This window comes from Macrobrachium rosenbergii, chromosome 9, assembly GCF_040412425.1.
Source record: "Macrobrachium rosenbergii isolate ZJJX-2024 chromosome 9, ASM4041242v1, whole genome shotgun sequence".
In the NCBI taxonomy this organism is placed as follows: domain Eukaryota; kingdom Metazoa; phylum Arthropoda; class Malacostraca; order Decapoda; family Palaemonidae; genus Macrobrachium; species Macrobrachium rosenbergii.
This window is the reverse complement of record NC_089749.1, coordinates 50,799,118-50,822,357: the sequence shown is the minus strand read 5'-3', so window position 1 is coordinate 50,822,357 and position 23,240 is coordinate 50,799,118. Positions and strand designations below refer to the sequence as shown.

Genomic DNA, 23,240 nt, shown 5'->3' with positions numbered 1-23,240 from the left:
TCGATCAAAAAGTACTCTCCAACAGGTCTCTTCACTGAAACCATTGATTGATATGGTGAGTGTTTGGCTAAATGGATATCTTATACAGAGCAGATTGGTGAGCTACCATCTCTGCGGTTGTCAAAGGGGTGTGCAATAGAATTGATCCCTCCTCCTCTAAATGTTGTTAATCGGGCTAATTCAGGTGTTCAGGGAGTGTATTGCAATGTGAAGTTTTCATAATAAAACTAATATTGTAATATTTACCTGAACACCTGAATGATTCCCACCCTCCTTCCCCACATCAATTTTGACCTTGAATAAAGCAACTGACGAAAATGGGGCGTGTCGGCGCACACCTGTGTCAGCGTTGCCAACCGTTTGTTATGGTAGCTCAAGTGACAAGATTTTACCTGCAGCGTTGGTAACGCTGGCTGTTAAAATTCCACTATAGTGGGATGGGTAGTTGAGAGTTGTTCGGGCTAGTGGGATTAAGGGCTAATTCAGGTGTTCAGGTAAGTATTACAATATTAGTTTTATTATGAAAACTTCATATCCTTGATTCAAAAGGTTTAGATGAACCAACAGTGTTGGATACTGTAAAGCTAAGAATAACCAACTGTTTTGTTCATAGTCAGTCCCTCTCTCCCCTTGCCAGAGAGAAGGAAGGATTTGCATCTATTAATCCAAATGAAGCTAGATTATAAATAGGATACTCAGCCAACTAGATCACCTGCATGCACGCCCATTCACTGCTTGACAGCTCGATCACTGTTCCTCTACCCACTGGAAGAGGAAGAAAGACAGGAGAAAGGGAGGAGGCCAGTCCCACACACATCTTCCCCTTGCTACTGCACACCGTAAGTGAGATGCAACCTGTCCTTCAAGAGCTGGGTGAAATACATGACTTGTTGAGTATCCACCGTAGGACCCAAGGAAAAGGTGTCCAAGGACCTATGAGCAATGTCTCAAGGTAAAAGGAGATGAATGTGATCTGCATGATTACATTCCATTATGTACTCGACTGACAGGTTCTTACTGAATGCAATGGATAGACGGATGCCCCTGGCCTCGAAAGATGTCTCAAGATGTACTGATGACCACCAGGAAGTTTGAGGGTATGCTTGTTTGATCATCTCACTAGTCAGAGAAATGACAATTTGGACACCGTTTCTTGGCCAACTCGAAGCTAATGAACAAGTCGTTGGCACTCGGCTGAACGTCTAGTCTTTAAGGAGGCAACATAGACGTCATACTGTCTTTGGAACCATGGGACCATAGAAGTGGAATGATCAATCTCACTGACCACCTTTGAAACTTAACGGCAAAAGGCATAAGTCTCTGGATGTAAATGGATATTAAAGATGCCTTGCTTTGTTCAAGACTGCGAGAAGACAGAGCAGAACAGCGCCAGTTCAGTAAGTCGAGAAAGGAACGACTATGATCAAACTTCTTCAAGGGTTGAACAAATTTCCGGACGTCTAGGTGACAAGATGAACGGTCTGTACCTCCTGACTTTAGCAACTGGATTGTTTGTAATTACATCCATCTTACTTAGGATGTGTCTGGATAGTCACTGTACTGAATGTTCTGCTGTCCACTCGTGTACTTGCCTGCAGAAGAGTATATGAAAGGACACTAGGCCCTTTGTTGACCTTGGCACTACCATGGTATCGTTGCTATCAAAGGAGTGCCTATTCGGGCCCTGAGACTCCTGAAACTGCCTTAAGATCCACATAACATTCTCTCCCTCTCGGGTTGTAGATCAACTAGTAATTGCAGCTGCACCAGCTACTGCTTACATCTTCTACATCTTTCATTTCTCACTGGGGGAGTGTAATTATATAAAGTCAAAAGAAATGGAGATCCTAGACACCACTTCTTGGCTGAGTTGGAACCAAAAACAAGTTGTCGGCACCTAGTTTGGTGGTGAAGTCCTAAGTGATAACATGAAAAGGCCTTCAGGCACTTGGTAGTCTTTATGGTCCTTAGAAACGGAATGCTCATACACTGTTGATCTCCCAACGAATCAGGCAGAACGACAGGAAGTTTTAAGCCCAAGACATGAATCATGAATGCGAAAGATGTTTCCTAGACGCCAACAGCATCTGAAGTTCCTAGGAAGTCGCTTTTCTACATAACTGACTAGACCCAACATTTCTAACCATGGATGCAAAAGATGTCTCCTAGACATCAGCAGCAACTGGTGTTCCCAGGAGGTTTCTAACCATGGATGCGAAATGTCTCCTAGACGTCAACAGCATCCGGTGTTTCCAGGAGGTCACTATCTAAGCAATGAGCAGACCAAATAGTTGCTAAACTTCGCTGACCTGACAAGAAGCAATATTTTCAATGTGGCACAGTTGATGACTAGTATGCCCACAGTCCATAAAGACAAGGTCAAATGATGTCAGCTTCGGGGTGTCGAGATTGAATGACTAACCCGACTGTCTTCCTAGATCGAACAATTCTTTGAAACGTCGAGGTGTCAAGACTAGTTGTCGATAACACCAACATTGTCATACATCCATCATCCTGGAATGTGTCTGGTTGATCAGTGTGCAGAAATATCTATTTAGTAGACTTCTGTACCTACCAGCTATATTATCATGATTATGTTTTGCTTTGCTACTACAGTATATGTGATTCATCTTTAGATAAATCTATTAATTAATCTATTAAGTGTAAAGTACAGGTTATTTTAGGTCAGGAACTTTGTGGAATTGCTGTTAACTTTAAGGTATCTAGAAAATATTGAGTGCTGGCTATATTATATGGTGTTTGTTACTTACCAGAAAGGCAGATCCCTAGAGCCTCTGTTAAGTTGTGGTGCTAGATATGTAATATTATAGTGGTGCTGTCCAGCTCCCATCATTAACAAACTTACAAACTATCAACGTGTAAATCATGAGAGCTAAATAAATTTCAGGTTAAAGCCACAGAATCCACATACAGTAAACCTTGTAGGGTATTATCAATATATAAACAAAACTAGAAATATAGCTATCTACAATTCAGATATTACTGTAGACTGTATCTTTGTTCATCACTGTATAAGCCAAATATTCTTCTTTTAGTTCAATATGCGAGATATTGACTGTAAACCATGTCCTCAAAATGTTGAATATATCAGTAACTTTTACTGACAATACATTGAACATTAGCATTATATGCATGGTTATTCTGTGTATCCTTTTTTCTATTTAATAGGTTGTTCTGACATATACTATAAACTACAATACGGCATAATCAGCACAGTTGGTTGGGACGCCTCTACAGAGACCACGTCTGGAGAGAGTATAATGACTTCAGCACAGAAGATGAATACATTCTCAGACACATCCACTACAGGAGGCACACCATTGGCAAGAAGCAGACGTCGAATAGATTGGGAATATATACATGATTATCAGTATTTTGGTAAATTCCCATGGTGGTATGATGATAACGGCAATACAAGTTGGTCTGAAGAATACTCTGAAAACCAGAATAAATTAAAAAAGAATAACCTAGCTTTGAATGGTATCGCTTACACAGGCAGCTGTGAACAATTAGTTTGCATTGGTCGAGACCACATCAACAGGACAGGAGCAATTCATCCTAGGTGTGAGTATTTCAATTTGAACTGGAGGAGCTTCATTCAATCTTGCTAAGTAATGTGGTAATTGTAAACATAATATAAATTTTTCCATTGTATGTATATGCAGGTAAGTTTTATTTTATGCATTATATATGTAGGTATGTATATGTACATATATTCGTAAAATAAAGTAAGTCTTAAAATAATGGATCGCTCACTACCAGTCTGCATAAGGAACTACTTTTATATTTTGAAGTACTCTAAACATTCATCGACGCTCAAAGAAAGGGAGCACTTTTAGCTCAGAATGATTAAATCAAGCCAAGTGAAGGTCAGGCCATACATATGATTGTGATGCAAAATGCTAGTCTCATATCCTCTCATTCAATTTGGGTTCTAAAGTTTCCATACAGCCATGTACTGTGCTGGTTTTCCAGATATTCTCAAAATCCTCATACAACTGTTTCTTAATAAACTTGTGATCTGAAATCCCTCTTCCTTGCCTAAACCCACACTGTACTTCACCTGTCAACCCTTCATTCACCTGTGTCCCATTTTCAATCAGAAACTGTACCATGTACACTCCATTTTGTACTATAATAAGTAATATGATACCCTTGTAATTATTAACCTTCTCTTCTACCTTTACATTTATTCAAAGGTACAATAAATAGTATTCTCACCCACTCTCTCTGAACCTTTCCCTCATCCAGAAGTACCTTGCACACTTTGACTGTTCACTCTCACACTTTTTCAGCAGTGGTTGGCAATACAGTGTATTTATTTATTTTTCTAAAAAGCTTTTTCAATGGTGACTGGTATCATCACGGTTATCCAGTGTACCTGGACAACTGCAAACCACAAGTGTGTTCAGAGGGTAGTTGGGTGGAAGTTGATCACTTTGACCCAAATTGGGAAAGTAACTGCTAAACAAAACTTTTTCTAAATATGGTAAGGCTGCAGTCATGAATAATTAGTATTGTGTGTCAATTTACTTAATGGAAAACTATGAATTTATGAACTCACAATTTGAGAAGTTGAAATGAATTAATTTACTTTAATCATGAACAATTAGAGTTCTACACAATATTTCCAATCTCTCCAGTAAAACAGAATTATTCTGGAAGACTGAGCTTGAAACAAGAAATTGTAAAGGCATGTGTAAAACAACACGCTAATGCTGAAAAGGCATATTCGGTGCTTAGGAACTCATACACCTTGCAATGACAGTAGACCAGACAGTGCAACTTTGATTAAAACCGAACTAAAATATTATTTTGTATAAAACAATGAACAAAAACCACAAGAATATGCCTTAGAAATTCAAAAGGAAAGTGACTACAGAATTTTAAGTTTACAAGTTCTTGTGGACAAAGTGAAAACAATCATTTTCTTTTCAGTTACCAGGGTCTTTCAGGATGTTTGATATAGCTGTTTCAATCTAAAGTTATTTATTTCAGGAGTGCTGTGTAGTACATTACTTCATTGCTTTTAAATTTCTTACTCTTTTTTTATCTGAAATAATCCTTGGATAAAAATAAACTTACCTACCTAATGAAAATTGTATGGACTATAGAGAGAGAGAGAGAGAGAGAGAGAGAGAGAGAGAGAGAGAGAGAGAGAGAGAGAGAGAGAGAGAGAGAGAGAGAGAGAGAGAGTGCTAAAGGAGTTAGCAGTCATGGAGAAAGCATCTCTTTTGAAATATAATATATGGAAGGGAAAAGTTAACATATTTACAAGAAAATATCATCTCCAGAAGAGAGGATGACTTCCAATGTAGCAGGAACAGCAGTTACCATAAATATTCAGCCATTAATAAAGTTTCTTGATCAATTGCTGTATTCACAGTTTCACTTAGCTCTAGACATATGATTGATCTACAAGTTCTTGTACTATATAATGCACATGATTTATGTACCTATGCAACTTGATATTTGCTATTCCCATTTTCAAAACACCTCACTCTGTTCAATAGTTGCTGCAGAAATTTCTATTTAGCAGACTTCTGTACTTATCAGCTATATTATCATAATTATGTTCTGCTTTGCTTCTGCAGTATTTGTGACTCATTGTTAGATAAATCTATTAATTAATCTGTTACGTGTAAAGTATAGGCTATTTTAGGTCAGGAACTTTGTGGAATTGCTCTTAGCTGTAAGGTATCAAGAAAATATTGATTGCAGGCTATTTTATTAGGCCTTTGTTACTTATCAGAAAGTCAGACCCCTAGAGCATCTGTGTAAGTTAAAGTGCTAGATATTCAATATTGTAGTCATGCTGTCCAGTTCCCATCATTAAAAAACTTACAAACTATCAATGTGGAGATCATGAGTGGTAAATAAATTTCAGGAGGTATTATCAGTATAAAAACAAAATTAGAAATATGGCTATCAACAATTTGGATGTTACTGAAAGACTGTATCTTTATCCATCACTGTATAAAATATTCTTCCTTTAGTTCATTATGTGAGATACTGGACTGTAAAACATGTCCTCAAAATGTTGAATATATCAGTAACTTTTACTGACAAATCATTGAGCATTAGCATTAATATGCATGGTTATTCTGTGTATCCTTTTATCTATTTAATAGGTTGTTCTGACATATACTATAAACTACAATACGGCATAATCAGCACAGTTGGTTGGGACACCAATACAGAGACCACGTCTGGAGAGATATAATGACCACTCTAGAGGAGATGAATATTTTCTCAAGCACATCCACTACAGGAGGCACACCACTGGCAAGAAGCAGACGTGGGATATGATTGGGAAAATATATTTTATTATAATTTCCCTTGGTGGTATGACAACGGCAATACAACCTGGTATGAAGAATACTCTGGAAACCAAAATGAATTAAACAAAGATAACCTTCCTTTGAATGGTATCACTTACACAGGCAGCTGTGAAAAATTAGTTTGCATCAGTAGAGACCGCATCAACAGGACAGGAGAAATTCACCCAAGGTGTGAGTATTTCAACTTGAACTGGGGCCGCTCCAGGCGAATCTTGCTAACTCAGTAAACTGGTCATTGTAAACATGATATAAATTAGATAAGTTTTGTTTTGTGCATTACATATATAGGTACAGTATGTACATATATTCTTAAATAAGGAAAACCTTACTAATGAACAGAGTATGCTACAGTACTCGTATATTTAGAAACACTGTACTGTTTCATCTAAGCTCAAAGGATGGAACAGTTTATTTTGAAGAACTGTACTGTTTTCATCTATGCTCAAAGACAGGGAGCACTTTTAGCTCAGAATGATTAAAGCAAACCAAATGAGGGTGATACTTATGAGTGTGATGCAAAACACAAGAGTCTCATATCCTCTCATTCAATTTGGGTCCTAAAGTTTCCACAGAGCATGTACTGTACTGCTTTTTCAAATATTCTCAAAATCCTCATATAACTGTTTCTTAATACTGTAAACTTGTGATCTAAAATCCCTCTTCCTTGCCTAAACCCACATTGTACTTCACCTGTCAATCCTTCATTCACCTGTGTCCCATTTTCAATCGGAAACTGTACCATGGACACTTCATTTTGTACTATATAATAAGTAATATATTATGTCCTTGTTTATTAACTTTCTCTTCTGCCTTTACATTATTCAGAGGTACAATAAATAGTATTCTCACTCACTACCTCTGAACCTTTCCCTCATTCAGAAGTACCTTGCACACTTTGACTGTTCACTCTCACACTTTTTCAGCAGTGGTTGGCAATACAGTGTATTTATTTATTTTTCTAGGTTGCTTTTTCAATGGTGACTGGTATCATCATGGCTATCCAATGTACCTGGACAACTGCAAAGCACAAGTGTGTTCAGAGGGTAGTTGGGTGGAAGTTGATCACTTTGACCCATATTGTAAGTAATTGCCAAACAAAACTTTTTCTAAATATTGTAAGGCTGCAGTCATGAATAATTAGTATTGTGTGTCAATTTAATTTAATAGAAAACAATGATTTTATGAACTCAGTTTGAGAAGTTGAAATGAATTAACTTACCTTCATCATAAACAATTAGAGTTCTACACAATATTTCCAATCTCTCCAGTAAGTTAGGAATTGTTTTGGAAGACTAAGCTTGAATTGAAAAGAAGAAACTGTAAAGTCATCTGTAATACAACAGGCTACAGTGATGCTGAAAAGGAATGTTTGGTGCTCAGGAACTTATACACCTTGCAATGACAGTAGATAAGAGAGTGCATTTTGATTAAACAATGAACAAGAAAGTTACAATAATATGCTTTTGAGAATAAAAAGGAACTTTTGAGAATAAAAAGGAAAGTGACTACAGTATTTGAAGTTTACAATTTCTTGTGGATATATTGAGAATCATTTTCTTTTCAGTGTCATTTTCAGCTACCAGAGGTCTTTCAGAATGTTTGATGTAACTGTTTTAATCCAAAGTTATTTATTTCAGAAGTGCTGTGTATCATACATCACTTCTTTGCCTTTAGTGTTTCTTACTCTTTTATTTGAAATAATCCTTGGAAAAATCCCTTACTTACCTCCCTGATGAGAGAGAGAGTGTTTTGAAATATAATATATGGAAGGAAAAACATATATTTAAAAGAAAATATAATTTCCAATAGAGAGGGTGAATTCAATGTAGCAGGAACAGCAGTTACCATAAATATTTAGCCATTAATAAAGTTTCTTAATCAATTATTGACAGTTTCACATAGCTCTGGACTCAGAGTTAATTTCCAGTCTTGTACTGTATAATGCATTAATGTACCTATGCAACTTGATATTTGCTATTCCCATTTTCAAAACACCTTACTCTCTGTTCATCAATCACTGCAGAAATATTTATTTAGCAGACTTCTGTACTTACCAGCTATATTATCATGAGTGTTTTGCTTTGCTACTGCAGTATTTGTGATTCATCTTTAGATAAATCTATTAATTAATCTATTACATGTAATGTACAGGTTATTTTAGGTCAGAACTTTGTGGAATTGTTGTTAGCTGTATCCAGAAAATATTCGAGTGCAGGCTATTTTATATGCCTTTGTTACTTATCAGAAAGTCAGACCCCTGCAACATCTGTGTAAGTTGAATGCTAGATATTCAATTTGTTCCGACATGATATACAAACCGTCGGTCCTTTACATTAGGAATTACTTTCAGGCGTAGGCAGGAAACAGCCGTTAAACTCTTGAGCAAGGTGGTTAGGCAGTAACCACAGCCAGGTAGGCGGGAATACCCGCCTGCCCGGATCATTCGGATGTAAACATTCCAGTTTGCTTTCGGCCGTCATGCGTTGCTGACTTGTTTTTCATTCTCTCTGCCTGACTGTCGTTAAGCTCATATTATCCCGGTGGGATCTTTCTGTATTTTTGTTTATATATACGTGTGTTTGATATTTATTATTACAAACCCACGATTTGTGATAACCTTGCATAAGCCGTCGTTCCCTGCGCTGTCTTGGGTTTGACGGCCAAGGGAGTAATTGGAGAAGCATAACCAAGTAATAATGCTTCTCTTCCAGCAGCCTTTTACGTAAATACTGAAGGCACCCCTGTACATTGGGAGATATAATTTGGGACGTAATATCTTCTCTCCCCTACATTCATCGGGACGTAAGAGTTCATTCCCTTCTTGGGCTTTTGCCCTCCGTGTATAAGGGGCATCACTAATTCCTTCCTACTTATGCTGTGTTGCTCGCCGCCTGCGCTTGGAGAACTGCGGGCCGGGTGGGAGGTTGCGGGCGTCGTCGGTAAGTTCTGCTTCCACAGCGCCCTTGGTGGCCTCCCCTCCGTCCTTTTTTCTCTTCCCGTAGGTTCTTCCTTCTTCCCTTTAGTAGATCTCTCTCCTTCACTCTCTTCGCTCACTTGCCAGGCGAAGACCAGAGGTGGGGAGCAATCGGGCGACCTCTTCTAGAGTACCTCCTCCCGCTGCGTAGGGCAGTTCCCCTTGTAGCGAGAGGAGTCTCCCTCTACTAATCATCTTTGCTTTTTCTTTCAGGTTGACAGTGAGCATCGCAGACACAGCAGTAGTTGGCTGGATATATCAAGGATATCTTGCATGAAGCAGTCCCTACATTCATTTAGTGTTGCTTCAGGATCGACCACAATACCTGGTTAGATGACATATTTCCACGTCGGGATCGTTCTGACATAGTTCCCGCCGATGTGGATTAATTGTTGTCATTGCTGGTCTTCATGTATGCTGTTGCACTGCCTGCGGCGTATCTGTGGTCCATATACTCCTGCTGTTCCGTGTTATACTCTTGTCAACTCGACGACAGTCTCTGGGCTGCTTTTCCTGGTCTCCTGCCGCAGCCGCCCTGATCGTTCCTGTCGCTGCTGGTACTTTCATGTGACATTTCTGTCCGTTGCAGTAGCTCCTGCCTTCCGAACCGCTAACATAGCTCCTGCATCGGCTGTCCTGATCGTGCCCGCTACTTCTCCTAGTGGTCGTGCCCAGGGCCGCTTCTGTTGTGTTCCTGCCAGCTGCCCTGGAGGTTACGATGTCTGCCATCCTGTAGATGTCGGTGTGAAGGGGAAGGAAGTCGCCTTGTGGAAGTGACGTTCCTGGCCGTTGCAATAGCTCCTGCCCTCCGAACCTCTGCCGTAGCTCCTGCATCGGCTGTCCTGATCATGCCTGCCGCTTCTCCTGGCGGTCGTGCCCGGGGCCGCTTCCGTTATGTTCCTGCCAGCTGCCCCAGGGGTTACGATGTCCGCCATCCTGGAGAAGATGTCGGCATGAAGATGAAGGAAGTCGCCCTGTTGAAGTGATGCTCCTGGCCGTTGCAGTAGCTCCTGCCTTCTGAACCACTGCCGTAGCTCCTGCATTGGCTGTCCTGATCATGCCTGCTGCTTCTCTTGGTGGTGGTGTCCTGGGCCATGTCTGTTGTGTTCCTGCCGGACTGGCCTGGAGGTTACGATGTTTCGTGTCCACCAGCCTGTAGAAGATGTCGGAGTGGAAGTGAAGGAAGCTGCCCTGTGGAAGTAGCCACCGTCTTCTTCATCTTATCTTCGATTTCGTCTTCTGCTGCGTCTTCCCTTCCTCTCCCAAGGTCCAAGGGGGTCCCAAGAATCGGACAGATGTCCGTCAGCCGAAGGAAAGGAAGGCTGCTTCTTCCCCGATGCCCTTGGACGTCTAGGGACTGCCTCCTTCCAAGGAGGCAGTGGGTCTCTCGTTGACTCTTCCCAACCTTCGGGTTAGGAAACTGATTCGCATAGCCCTGGTCTTTGTGTTTTGGAAGCCGCGGGCGCGTAGACCTCGGTTTACGATCCCTTTCCCAGTCCTAGAGGTCCTGCCTCTAAGATGGGGGGCTGCTTGGGGCGCTCGTTCGCGAGCCGCTCTGAGTGCTCGAGATTCTATGGAATATAGAGTATCCCGATCTGGTCTGGAGAGATTTTCCTTGGCCCAGTTCAGCAGCAGTGTGAGAGAAAGGGCCGAGGCACCCAAGTGTCTCTGCTCTTCCTGCCAGCACCGCAAGCGCTCCCCGAGTGCTTGCCAGTGCTCAGTCGGGTTCCCAGCCTGGTGTCTTGATCCTGTCGGTTCGGACACAGAAGAAGCAGGGAGAGAGATTCCCTTCCGGGAGTCCTATGGGACTTCTAAGGGATTGACACTCTTCCGGGAGACAAGTTTCTCGTTGGCTCTTCCATGTTGGCGAACCGGTCACATTCTCCTGTGGGATCTTACGTTCGGGGGCTGCAAGAGCGCGGCCTCTCGAGGCCATGTTGCCAGTCTTGGAAGTCTGCGTCTAAGACTGGTTCTGTGCTTGGCTCTTTCGATCTCTTATGAAACAAAGCAGCCGCTCCCGATTTTGGGAGTCTCGTGGGTAGCTCGAATTCTGTGAATCACGGCGCTCTCCTGACGAGAGGCACAGGACAAGAGAAAGTGCCGAGATACCAGGTGTCTGGTTGCCAGGGGGTACCCAGGTGTCTGGGGGCCGAGATGCCTGGGTGTCTGGGTGCCGAGATGCCTGGGTGTCTGGGTGCCGAGATGCCTGGGTGTCTCGATACTGCCCGCCAGCTGCTTCGGTTGCTTGGCCGGGCTTCATTCTTGTGTCTTGAACTTTAGGGTTCGAGCATGCAAGAAAGCAGACACAGAATTCCCCTTTGAACCTTCTTCTCGAGGGACCTCGGCCTCGAAGGAGTTTAGAGTTCAGGAAACTAGCAATTATTCACAGCAGATGAGTCCGGCCTGCCCAGTTACGATTGTGTTTGCTCTGCGCGGCTCGGCTCGGCCCAGACTGGTCGGCGTTTACGAGACTGGCTCGGCTCGGCTCACCCCGCTTGCCTCCCAGTCCGCCACATACCAACCAGTTGGATCACGTTCGCGTGATCGGCTCGGCTCGGCCCTACTTGGTTTTTTCCGATTTGGGTTCTTGGCTATGTTCGAGTGAACTTTTTGCTCTTCCCAGGAAAGTGCTTTGCCGCGGCACAAGTGCTCTTCTTCCCCTGTGTGGCAGTAATCTCCTTCGGTTGATTATTGCTCACGGTCCACCTCTCCTGCTTATCTTACTGGCAGGACAGGTAGGGATACTCTTTCTCCTCACCTGTTCCCTTCTCTCTCTCAGTTGTTCTGAGAGGCGTGAGATGGACAGAGAGAGCTCTGACGAAATTATCTTCAGAGTTCAGCTGCCTGGCGTGCTTTGGGCGTCGGTTCCCCGATTCTCTCGTAGTATAACCAGGTAGCCGAGGAGGGTTTCATGGGATCTGTCAAGGTCTCCCTCCAAAGGGAAAGGTACAGGAGTTTCACGCTTCAGAAACAGCGAGGGTCTTCCTCTTCAAGTTGCAATTGCCCCCGTGTTTTCGGAAAACTTCGCTGACGAATCGGTGCAAGGATCCCCAGGACAGGACCGCAGCTCCCCCAATGAATAACCTTCATCACTTGCAACCCTTGCAGTTCCCGAGGGACCGAGAGTGTCGGGGACCGCCGCAGCCCTGGCTTCCAAGAGCGTTCTTGACCTGATGAATTCTTTTCTTCGAAGGAGTTAATTCAGGTCGAGACACCAAGCTTCCACCCCTGCCTCGACAGAATATGAATTCTTCTTGCCTCAGAGGGTCTTGCCCTCTGCAGTTTGTTGGGCAATTCTGGTGCTAAGAAGAAGGACTTGTCCCAATTCGGATCTCCAGTTTCGTAAGTCCCAAGTTGGCTCAACCCTTAGGAACGAACCTTTACTTGGTTCTGCCTTTCTCTTTCAGAGATTTGCCAGATACCTCGGTAATCAAGGTTCGTACCAGGGCACTGACTTGTCCTTTGGACAATGGCCAAGAGCTTTGGGTCTTAGTCATCTCAACTCGACCTTGAGTTCAAGCCAGGCCCCCCTCAACTCCTTAGCTAAGAAGTCCTAGGCTTCAGAAGAAGTTTGCAACTGCTGATGCCTGGACGAAATGATACTTATCAAGTCTCTGGAACTGGCAGCGACATTGCCGAGACCTGGGAATGGATTCCTTTAGGAGAAGTATCTATTTCCCTTAGGTCTCAGCAATTCTTTCCATCGAACTTCCATCCCACCTCCTCTCCCGTGCTCCCGATTCGGGAAATGCCAGCCCGGCTAGAGCTAATTGGCTCGGTACCCTGTCATCTTGCAGAAGCTTCCCCATGGTGGAGAATGGAAGTCTGCTTCCATTCCTCCGTCCTTCTTTCCTCTTCGAAGTATGAGGAAAGAGTTAGGCTAACGCATGATTGGAGGAACCTTCGAATATGCTTGCATATTCCCCTCACATCTTGTGTCTACTTATGGATTCACAGATTGAGGAATAGGTGCACACTGGTAAGACCTTGTCTTGAAGTTGTGTGACCGAGACGATTAGTACCTTCTCATCACCGTCCTGTGCTCAGGGCAGCCTTTTGGCCGTCCGAGAATTCAGGATGGGTTTTGTGGCACTCACTGGTTTCATTGAACAACAAAACCACAGTAGTGGCATTTGTCGACAAACAAGAGGTAATCGTTTTTTCCTCCTGTTTCATCTCGACATTTGCAGGTACTCGAGTGTTGTTCTATTGCACACTCGACAGCTCAATTAACTAGATGCATTCCTGGTGGGGATGTATTGGTAGGCAAGCCTGGCCTCGGGTTTGAGTGATTGGGACGGAACATGCTGCTCACTCTTTTCTTCACGAAGATTCATGCAGAGACTGCTCGACTGAGAAATCCCTCCCGTCCTTCTGTTGCCTCCCTGCACACAAGTCGGTAGTTTTTTCTCGCTCCTTCATACCATACCAGGGGCCGCTCCGGTGAGGCATGCTGTCTTTTCAGGGAAAACTCGATATCGACATTTTTTCCCTCCTTATTTGTCCGTTTCGCTAGGGGTTCACAAACATTGCTCACCCCGAGTTACAGACAAATACTTGAAGACTTCGCCTTCATCCAACATGATTGCCAAGGCATCGAGAAGAGTTCCGATTGACCCAACCTCCTGCAGCAGCTACACAAGAAGCGATTCTTGAAGCAGTACATCCCTGTGTGTTCAGGACTGGGAGACTTTCCAGCTTTCCTTGCAAGCACAGGCTTTCTCGCTGAGCCAACGGATATAGCTGGATATCCCTGGATCCTCCCACACTGTCCCAGGGACTGGATCCGTCTTCGCTGGTGGTGTCATTGTCGGAACTTCTTCTCGGGTCAGAGTTGCTTGTCAAGCCTGGACTTCCTCGTCTTCTTCACCGAGGGTTGCTTCTCTCCCTTTCATTTGTGAAGAACATAGGCCCTTGTGACGTAGTCTTCTATCTGAAGTAGCCTTCGTCTCCTCAGACGAGTTAGCTACGGACGAGAAGCTTCTTCAGTTGTGCTGTCCCAGGAACTGTTCCCTGGGTGGCATGTGATTCTCGTTTAGGGTTCCTGTCCGTGCTCTGCACGCACCTTACAAGAGTTGTTGGATAGAGATATGTCTTCTTAGGACCATCTCTCATCTTACCCTGGCCTTGGCATAGAAGATGGAAGAACAGGGATGGGGATCATACCTTGACTCCTTCTTGGATGTCATAAGTGGACTCTGAATCCATTGGCATCTACTGTCGGGTTCGAGTCCTTCTTGTTTCCCTCCTCCTTGGACTTTTTGTTGATGATCCAGATCATTCGTTACTGTCCTATTAGGGAGCTGTGGTACTTTCCGAAAGGCTTGACATTCCTAACCTGGATGTCGTCAATGTTTCTGCTAGTACTGTCTCTCCCCAGGAAGAAGTGTCTAAGGACACATCTTCCTCCTGACTTCGTGAAGTGATCAAGGAGGTACTCGGCAGCTAACGACGACGATACTGGTACCTTCCACCCGAGAGCTCACGAAGTCGATGGCTTGGTCCATCCCTCGCATTCTGGAAGTTTCTGTCGGTCTGGAAGCAAGACGTGGTCTCTCAGACCACACTCTTGCCTTCTTCCTTCGATGTCTTGCCCACAGGCCCTTGGAACCCTTTTTTCCTTGGCTCTGTGGTGGCTGCTCAACAAGTTGTGTTGTCTTACCCAGCTCCTTCAAGGGATGAATGGCATCTCGCCTAAGATGTTGGTTCTGGAAGTGAGAAGGGTTCCAAGAGTGACTTGGCCTCTCTTCCTCCTCCTTCCCCGTCCTCCAACTTCTCCTCCCTAGGGATGAGAATAGAACTTGAAACAATAGCTGCTGGAACTGGCACTGATGCGGTAAGACTACACATCAGAGCACCCGTTCTATTTTTCTTATAGAATCATAGAAACAATTCCGCTCCTTCCTCTAGCAAGGGAGGAAGGAGAGACTGACAATAAGGAACCTTATCTCGGCGTTTCTTTACTGCCTCCGACTCTAGATCTTTCCAGCCTATTTCTTAGGAATTAAGTTTCCTCACTCATGCGAAAAGGTCCAGTATCTGACATTTGATCTTGCAGTTCCTACACTCTGATCAATATGTCAGAGGCACGGTTTCTCCTCCTCGCTCTTTCGACCAGGAGTAGTCCAGGTGTGCAAAACTCCAGTCAGTTCAGGAGACTCACTCAGATTCCTCCCTCCAACCAGCGAGTCTTCCTAATGTAAAGGACCGACGGTTTGTATATCGTGTCGGAACAAATCGCAGTTTTTGAAAGTAAATTGTATTTTTCATAACTATACAAACCTAAGGTCCTTTACATTTATACTATGCCTACCTCATGCCACCCCTCAATCTGAACCTGGACCGAAAGGCAAACTGGAATGTTTACATCCAAGCAGGAGGGTATTCCCGCCTACCTGGCGGTAGTTACTGCCTAACCACCTTGCTCAAGAGTTTAACGGCCGTTTCCAGCCTATGCCTGAAAGTAATTCCTAATGTAAAGGACCTTAGGTTTGTATAGTTAGGAAAAATACAATTTACTTTCAAAAATTGTGACATTGTAGTGGTGCTGTCCAGTTTCCATCATTAACAAGCTTACAAACTATCAGTGAGTAAATCATGAGAGCTAAATAAATTTCAGGTTAAAGCCAGAGAAAATGTACACAATAAACCTTGTAGGGTATTATCAACATAAAAATAAAATTAGAAATATGGCTATCAACAATTTGGATATTACTGTAGACTGTATCTTTGTTCATCACTGTATAAGCCAATATTCTTCTTTTAGTTCATTATGTGAGATACTGGACTGTAAACCATGTCCTCAAAATGTTGAATATATCAGTAACATTTACTGACAATACATTGAACATTAGCATTATATGCATGGTTATTCTGTGTATCCTTTTTTCTATTTAATAGGTTGTTCTGACATATACTATAAACTACAATACGGCATAATCAGCACAGTTGGTTGGGACGCCTATACAGAGACCATGTCTGGAGAGAGTATAATGACTACGACACAGAAGATGAATACATTCTCAGACACATCCACTACAGGAGGCACACCACTGGCAAGAAGCAGACGTCGAATAGGCTGGGAATATATACATGATTATCAGTATTTTGGTAAATTCCCATGGTGGTATGATGATAACGGCAATAGAAGCTGGTCTGAAGAATACTCTGAAAACCAGAATGAATTAAAAAAGGATAACCTAGCTTTGAATGGTATCGCTTACACAGGCAGCTGTGAACAATTGGTTTGCATTGGTCGAGACCACATCAACAGGACAGGAGCAATTCATCCAAGGTGTGAGTATTTCAATTTGAACTGGAGCAGCTTCATTCAATCTTGCTAAGTAATGTGGTAATTGTAAACATAATATAAATTTTCCATTGTATGTATATGCAGGTAAGTTTTATTTTATGCATTATACATATATGTAGGTATGTATATGTACATATATTCTTAAAATAAAGTAAGTCTTAAAATAATGGATCGCTAACTACCAGTCTGCATAAGGAACTACTTTTATATTTTGAAGTACTCTACCGCATTCATCAACGCTCAAAGAAAGGGAGCACTTTTAGCTCAGAATGATTAAACCAAGCCATGTGAGGGTCAGGCGATACATAAGATTGTGATGGAAAATGCTAGTCTCAATATCCTTTCATTCAATTCGGGTCCTAATGTTTCCATACAGCCATGTACTGTGCTGGTTTTCCAGATATTCTCAAAATCCTCATACAACTGTTTCTTAATAAACTTGTGATCTAAAATCCCTTTTCCTTGCCTAAACCCACACTGTACTTCACCTGTCAATCCTTCATTCACCTGTGTCCCATTTTCAATCAGAAGCTGTAACATGCACACTTAATTTTGTATTATTAAGTAATATACCTCTTGTAATTATTAACCTTCTCTTCTACCTTTACATTTATTCAAATATACAATAAATAGTATTCTGACCCACTCCCTCTGAACCTTCTCTCATCCAGAAGTACCTTGCACACTTTGACTGTTCACTCTCACACTTTTTCAGCAGTGGTTGGCAATACAGTGTATTTATTAATTTTTCTAGGTTGCTTTTTCAATGGTGACTGGTATCATCATGGCTATCCAGTGTACCTGGACAACTGCAAACCACAAGTGTGTTCAGACGGTAGTTGGGTAGGAGTTGATCACTTTGACCCAAATTGTAAGTAACTGCTAAACAAAACTTTTTCTAAATATGGTAAGGCTGCAGTCATGAATAATTAGTATTGTGTGTCAATTTACGTAATGGAAAACTATGAATTTATGAACTCACAATTTGAGAAGTTGAAATGAATTAATTTACTTTCATCATGAACAATTAGAGTTTTACACAATATTTCAATCTCTCAGTAAGTTAGGAATTGTTTTGGAAGACTGAACTTGAAAAGAAGAAATTGTAAAGGCATGTGTAATACAACACGCTAATGCTGAAAAGGCATATTCGGTGCTTAGGAACTTATACACCTTGCAATGACAGTAGACCAAACACTGCATTTTGATTAAGGTACAAATGAAATATTATTTTGTATAAAACAATGAACAAGAAAAAGTTACAAGAATATGCTTTTGAAAATCAAAAGGAAAGTGACTACAGAATTTTAAGTTTACAAGTTCTTGTGGACAAAGTGAGAATCATTTTCTTTTCAGTTACCAGGGGTCTTTCAGGATGTTTGATATAGCTGTTTCAATCTAAAGTTATTTATTTCAGGAGTGCTGTGTAGTACATTACTTCATTGCTTTTAGTATTTCTTACTCTTTTTATTTGAAATAATCCTTGGATAAATCCCTTACTTACCTCCCTAATGAAAATTGTATGGACTATAGAGAGAGCGAGTTTTCTAAAGGAGTTAGCAGTCATGGAGAAAGCATCTCTTTTGAAATATAATATATGGAAGGGAAAAGTTAACATATTTAAAAGAAAATATCATCTCAGAAGAGAGATGACTTCAATGTAGCAGGAACAGCAGTTACCATAAATATTCAGCCATTAATAAAGTTTTTTGATCAATTGCTGTATTCACAGTTTCACTTAGCTCTAGACTTATGATTGATCTACAAGTTCTCGTACTATATAATGCACATGATTTATGTACCTATGCAACTTGATATTTGCTATTCCCATTTTCAAAACACCTCACTCTGTTCAACAATTGCTGCAGAAATATCTGTTTAGCAGACTTCTGTACTAATCAGCTATATTATCATAATTATGTTTTGCTTTGCTTCTACAGTATCTGTGACTCATCGTTAGGGAAATCTATTAATTAATCTGTTACGTGTAAAGTATAGGCTATTTTAGGTCAGGAACTTTGTGGAATTGCTGTTAGCTGTAAGGTATCTAAAAATACTGATTGCAGGCTATTTTATTAGGCCTTTGTTACTTATCAGAAAGTCAGACCCCTAGAGCATCTAAGTTAAAGTGCTAGATATTCAATATTGTAGTCATGCTGTCCAGTTCGCATCATTAAAAAACTTACAAACTAGCAATGTGCAGATCATGAGTGGTAAATAAATTTCAGGTTAAAGCCAGAAAAGTTAAGTATACCTTAGTTTTACCAGACCACTGAGCTGATTAACAGCTCTCCTAGGGCCGGCTGGCCCGAAGGATTAGACTTATTTTACGTGGGTAAGAACCAATTGGTTACTTAGCAATGGGACCTACAGCTTATTGTGGAATCCAAACCACATTATAGCAAGAAATGAATTTCTATCACCAGAAATAAATTCCTCTAACTCTTCATTAGCTGGCCGGGGAATCGAACTCCGGCCCAGCGAGTGCCAGTCCACAGCTCTACCGACTCACCCATAAACCTTGTAGGGTATTACCAGTATAAAAACACAATTAGAAATACTATATGGCTATCAACAATTTGGATGTTACTGTAGACTGAATCTTTATCCATCACTGTATAAGCCAATATTCTTCCTTTAGTTCATTATGTGAGATATTGGACTGTAAAACATGTCCTCAAAATGTTGGATATATCAGTAACTTTTACTGACAAATCATTGAACATTATTATTAATATGCATGGTTATTCCATGTATCCTTTTTCTATTTAATAGGTTGTTCTGACATATACTATAAACTACAGTACGGCATAATCAGCACAGTTGGTTGGGACACCAATACAGAGACCACGTCTGGAGAGAATATAATGACCACTCTAGAGGAGATGAATATTTTCTCAAGCACATCCACTACAGGAGGCACACCACTGGCAAGAAGCAGACGTGGGATATATTGGGAAAATATATTTTATTATAATTTCCCTTGGTGGTATGACAACGGCAATACAACCTGGTATGAAGAATACTCTGGAAACCAAAATGAATTAAACAAAGATAACCTTCCTTTGAATGGTATCACTTACACAGGCAGCTGTGAACAATTAGTTTGCATTGGTCGAGACCACATCAACAGGACAGGAGCAGTTCACCCAAGGTGTGAGTATTTCAACTTGAACTGGAGCCACTTCAGGCAAATCTTGCTAACTCAGTAAACTGATCGTTGTAAACATGATATAAATTTACCATTGTTTATGCAGATAAGTTTTAATTTGTGCATTACATATGCAGGTACAGTATGTGCATATATTCTTAAAATAAGGAAAGCCTTAAATAATGGATCATTTACTTACAATTTCTGCATAATGAACAGAGTAAGCTACAGTACTTGTATATTTAGAAACACTGTACTGTTTCATCTAAGCTTAAGGGAAGGAGCAGTTTATTTTGAAGAACTGTACTGTATTCATCTAAGCTCAAAGACAGGGAGCACTTTTAGCTCAGAATGATTAAAGCAAGCCAAATGAGGGTGATACATATGAGTGTGATGCAAAACACAAGAGTCTCATATCCTCTCATTCAATTCGGGTCCTAAGGTTTCCATAGCGAATGTACTATACTGCTTTTCAAATGTTTTCAAAATCCTCATATAACTATTTCTTAATAAACTGGTGATCTAAAATCCCTCTTCCTTGCCTAAACCCACACTGTACTTCACCTGTCAATCCTTCATTCACCTGTGTCCCATTTACAATCAGGGAACTGTACCATGCACACTCCATTTTGTACTATAATAAATGATATAATGCCCTTGTAATTATTAACCTTCTCTTCTGCCTTTGCATTATTCAAAGGTACAATGAATAATATTGTCACTCACTCCCTCCAAACCTTTCCCTCATCCACAAGTACCTTGCACACTTTGACTGTTCACTCCCACACTTTTTCAGCGGTGGTTGGCAATACAGTGTATTTATTTATTTTTCTAGGTTGCTTTTACAATGGTGAGTGGTATCATCACGGCTATCCAATGTACCTGGACAACTGCAAAGCACAAGTGTGTTCAGAGGGTAGTTGGGTGGAAGTTGATCACTTTGACCCATATTGTAAGTAATTGCTAAACAAAACTTTTTCTAAATATGGTATGGCTCCAGTCAATTTACTTAATGGAAAACTATAAATTTATGAACTCAAGTTGAGAAGTTGAAATTAATTAATTTGCTTTCATCATAAACTATTAAGAGTTCTACACAACATTTCCAATCTGTCCAGTAAGTTAGGAATTGTTTTAGAAGACTGAACTTGAAAAGAAGAAATTGTAAAGGCATGTGTAATACAACAAGCAAATGCTGAAAAGGAATATTTGGTACTTAGGAACTCATACGCCTGAAATAACAGTAGACCAGACAATGCATTTTGAATAGGGAACAACTGAAATATTTGATATAAAACAATGAACAAGAAAGTTACAAGAATATGCTTTTGAAAATAAGGAAGGTGACTGTTTTAAGTTCACAAGTTCTTGTGGAGAAAGTGAGAATAATTTTCTTTTCAGTGTCATGTTACCTATTTCAGAAGTGCTGTGTACTACATTACTTCTTCGCTTTTAGTATTTCTTACTCTTTTACTTGAAATAATCCTTGGATAAATCCCTTACTTACCGCCCTGAAGAAAACTGCATGGGCTTGAGAGAGAGCTTTTGCTGAAGGAGTTAGCCGTCATGAAGAAAGCATCTCTTTTGAAATATAATACATGGAAGGGGAAAGTTAACATATTTAAAAGAAAATATCTCCAGTAGAGAGGATGACTTCCAATGTAGCAGGAGCAGCAGTTACCATAAATATTCAGCCATTAATAAAGTTTCTTGATCAATTATTGATAGTTTCACATAGCTCTGGACTTATGATTGATCTCCAAGGTCTTGCACTATATAATGCACATGATTAATGTACCTATGCAACTTGATATTTGCTATTCCTTTTTTCAAAACACCTCACTCTCTGTTCATCAATTACTGCAGAAATATATAATTAGGAGACTTCTGTACGTACCAGCTATATTATCATTATGTTTTGCTTTGCTACTACAGTATTTGTGATTCATCTTTAGATAAATATATTAATTGATCTATTAAATGTAAAGTACAGGTTATTTTAGATCAGGAACTTTGTGGAATTACTGTTAGCTGCATCTAGAAAATACTGAGTGCAGGCTATTTTATAGGGCAATTGTTACTTAACAGAAAGTCAGACCACTTGAGCATCTGTGTAAGTTGAGGTGCTAGATATTCAGTATTGTAGTGGTGCTGTCACTTTTTCTATTTAATAGGTTGTTCTGACATATACTATAAACTACAATACGGCATTATCAGCACAGTTGGTTGGGGACACCTATGCAGAGACCACGTCTGGAGAGAATGTAATGAGTACGCCACACGAGATGAATACATTCTCAGACACATCCACTACAGGAGGCATAACACTGGCAAGAAGCAGACGTGGAATAGATTGGGAATATATGTATTATTATCAGTATCATTATAAATTCCCATGGTGGTATGATAATAACGGCAATACAAGCTGGAGTGAAGAATACTCTGAAAGCCAGAATGAATTAAAAAAGAATAACCTAGCTTTGAATGGTATCGCTTACACAGGCAGCTGTGAACAATTAGTTTGCATTGGTCGAGACCACATCAACAGGACAGGAGCAATTCACCCAAGGTGTGAGTATTTCAATTTTAACTCGAGCAGCTTCATTGAATTTTGCAACTAAGTAATGTGGTAATTGTCAACAATATAAAATTACTGTTGTATATGCAGATAAGTTTTATTTTGAGCATTATATGTGTAGGTACGTTATGTACATATATTCTTAAAATAAGGAAAGCCTTAAATAATGGATCATTCGCTAAGTCTCTGCATAATGAACAGATTACTGTATGCTACAGTACTTGTATATTTAGAAGCACTCTACTGTATTCATCTAAGCTCAAAGACAGGGAGCACTTTTAGCTTGGAATGATTAAAGCAAGCCAAATGAAGGTGATAAATATGAATGTAATGCAAAACACAAGAGTCTCATATCCTCTCATTCAATTCGGGTCCCAAAGTTTCCATAGAGCCATGTATTGTACTGCTTTTCCAGATATTCTCAAAATTCTCATTTAACTGTTTCTTAATAAACTTATCTAAAATCCCTCTTCCTTGCCTAACCGTGCACTGTACCTCACCTGTCAATCCTTCATTCACCTGTGTCCCATTTTCAATTAGAAACTGCACAATGCACACTCCATTTTGTACTATACAGTAATAAGTAATATAATGTCCTTGTAATTATTAACCTTCTCTTGTACCTTTACATTTATTCAAAGGTACAATAATAGTATTCTTACCCACTCCCTCTGAACCTTTCCCTCGTCCAGAAGTACCTTGCACACCTTGACTGTTCACTCACACTTTTTCTGTACTGGTTGGCAATACAGTGTATTTATTAATTTTTCTAGGTTGCTTTTACAATGGTGACTGGTTTCATCACGGCTATCCAATGTACCTGGACAACTGCAAAGCACAAGTGTGTTCTGAGGGTAGTTGGA

General features: G+C 40.8%; 1 protein-coding gene across 1 annotated transcript; it reads left to right on the top strand.

The window, feature by feature from the left end:
• The first annotated feature begins 3,680 nt into the window (after positions 1–3,680).
• On the top strand, positions 3,681–22,420 carry LOC136841983 (uncharacterized). The gene is made up of 9 exons (XM_067109387.1): positions 3,681–3,686; positions 6,293–6,533; positions 7,325–7,441; positions 16,237–16,632; positions 17,403–17,519; positions 19,424–19,804; positions 19,937–19,941; positions 20,635–20,751; positions 21,974–22,420. Exons 1-9 carry the CDS (start codon positions 3,681–3,683, stop codon positions 22,418–22,420), a joined length of 1,827 nt encoding a protein of 608 aa, XP_066965488.1.
• Positions 22,421–23,240: the final 820 nt, after the last annotated feature.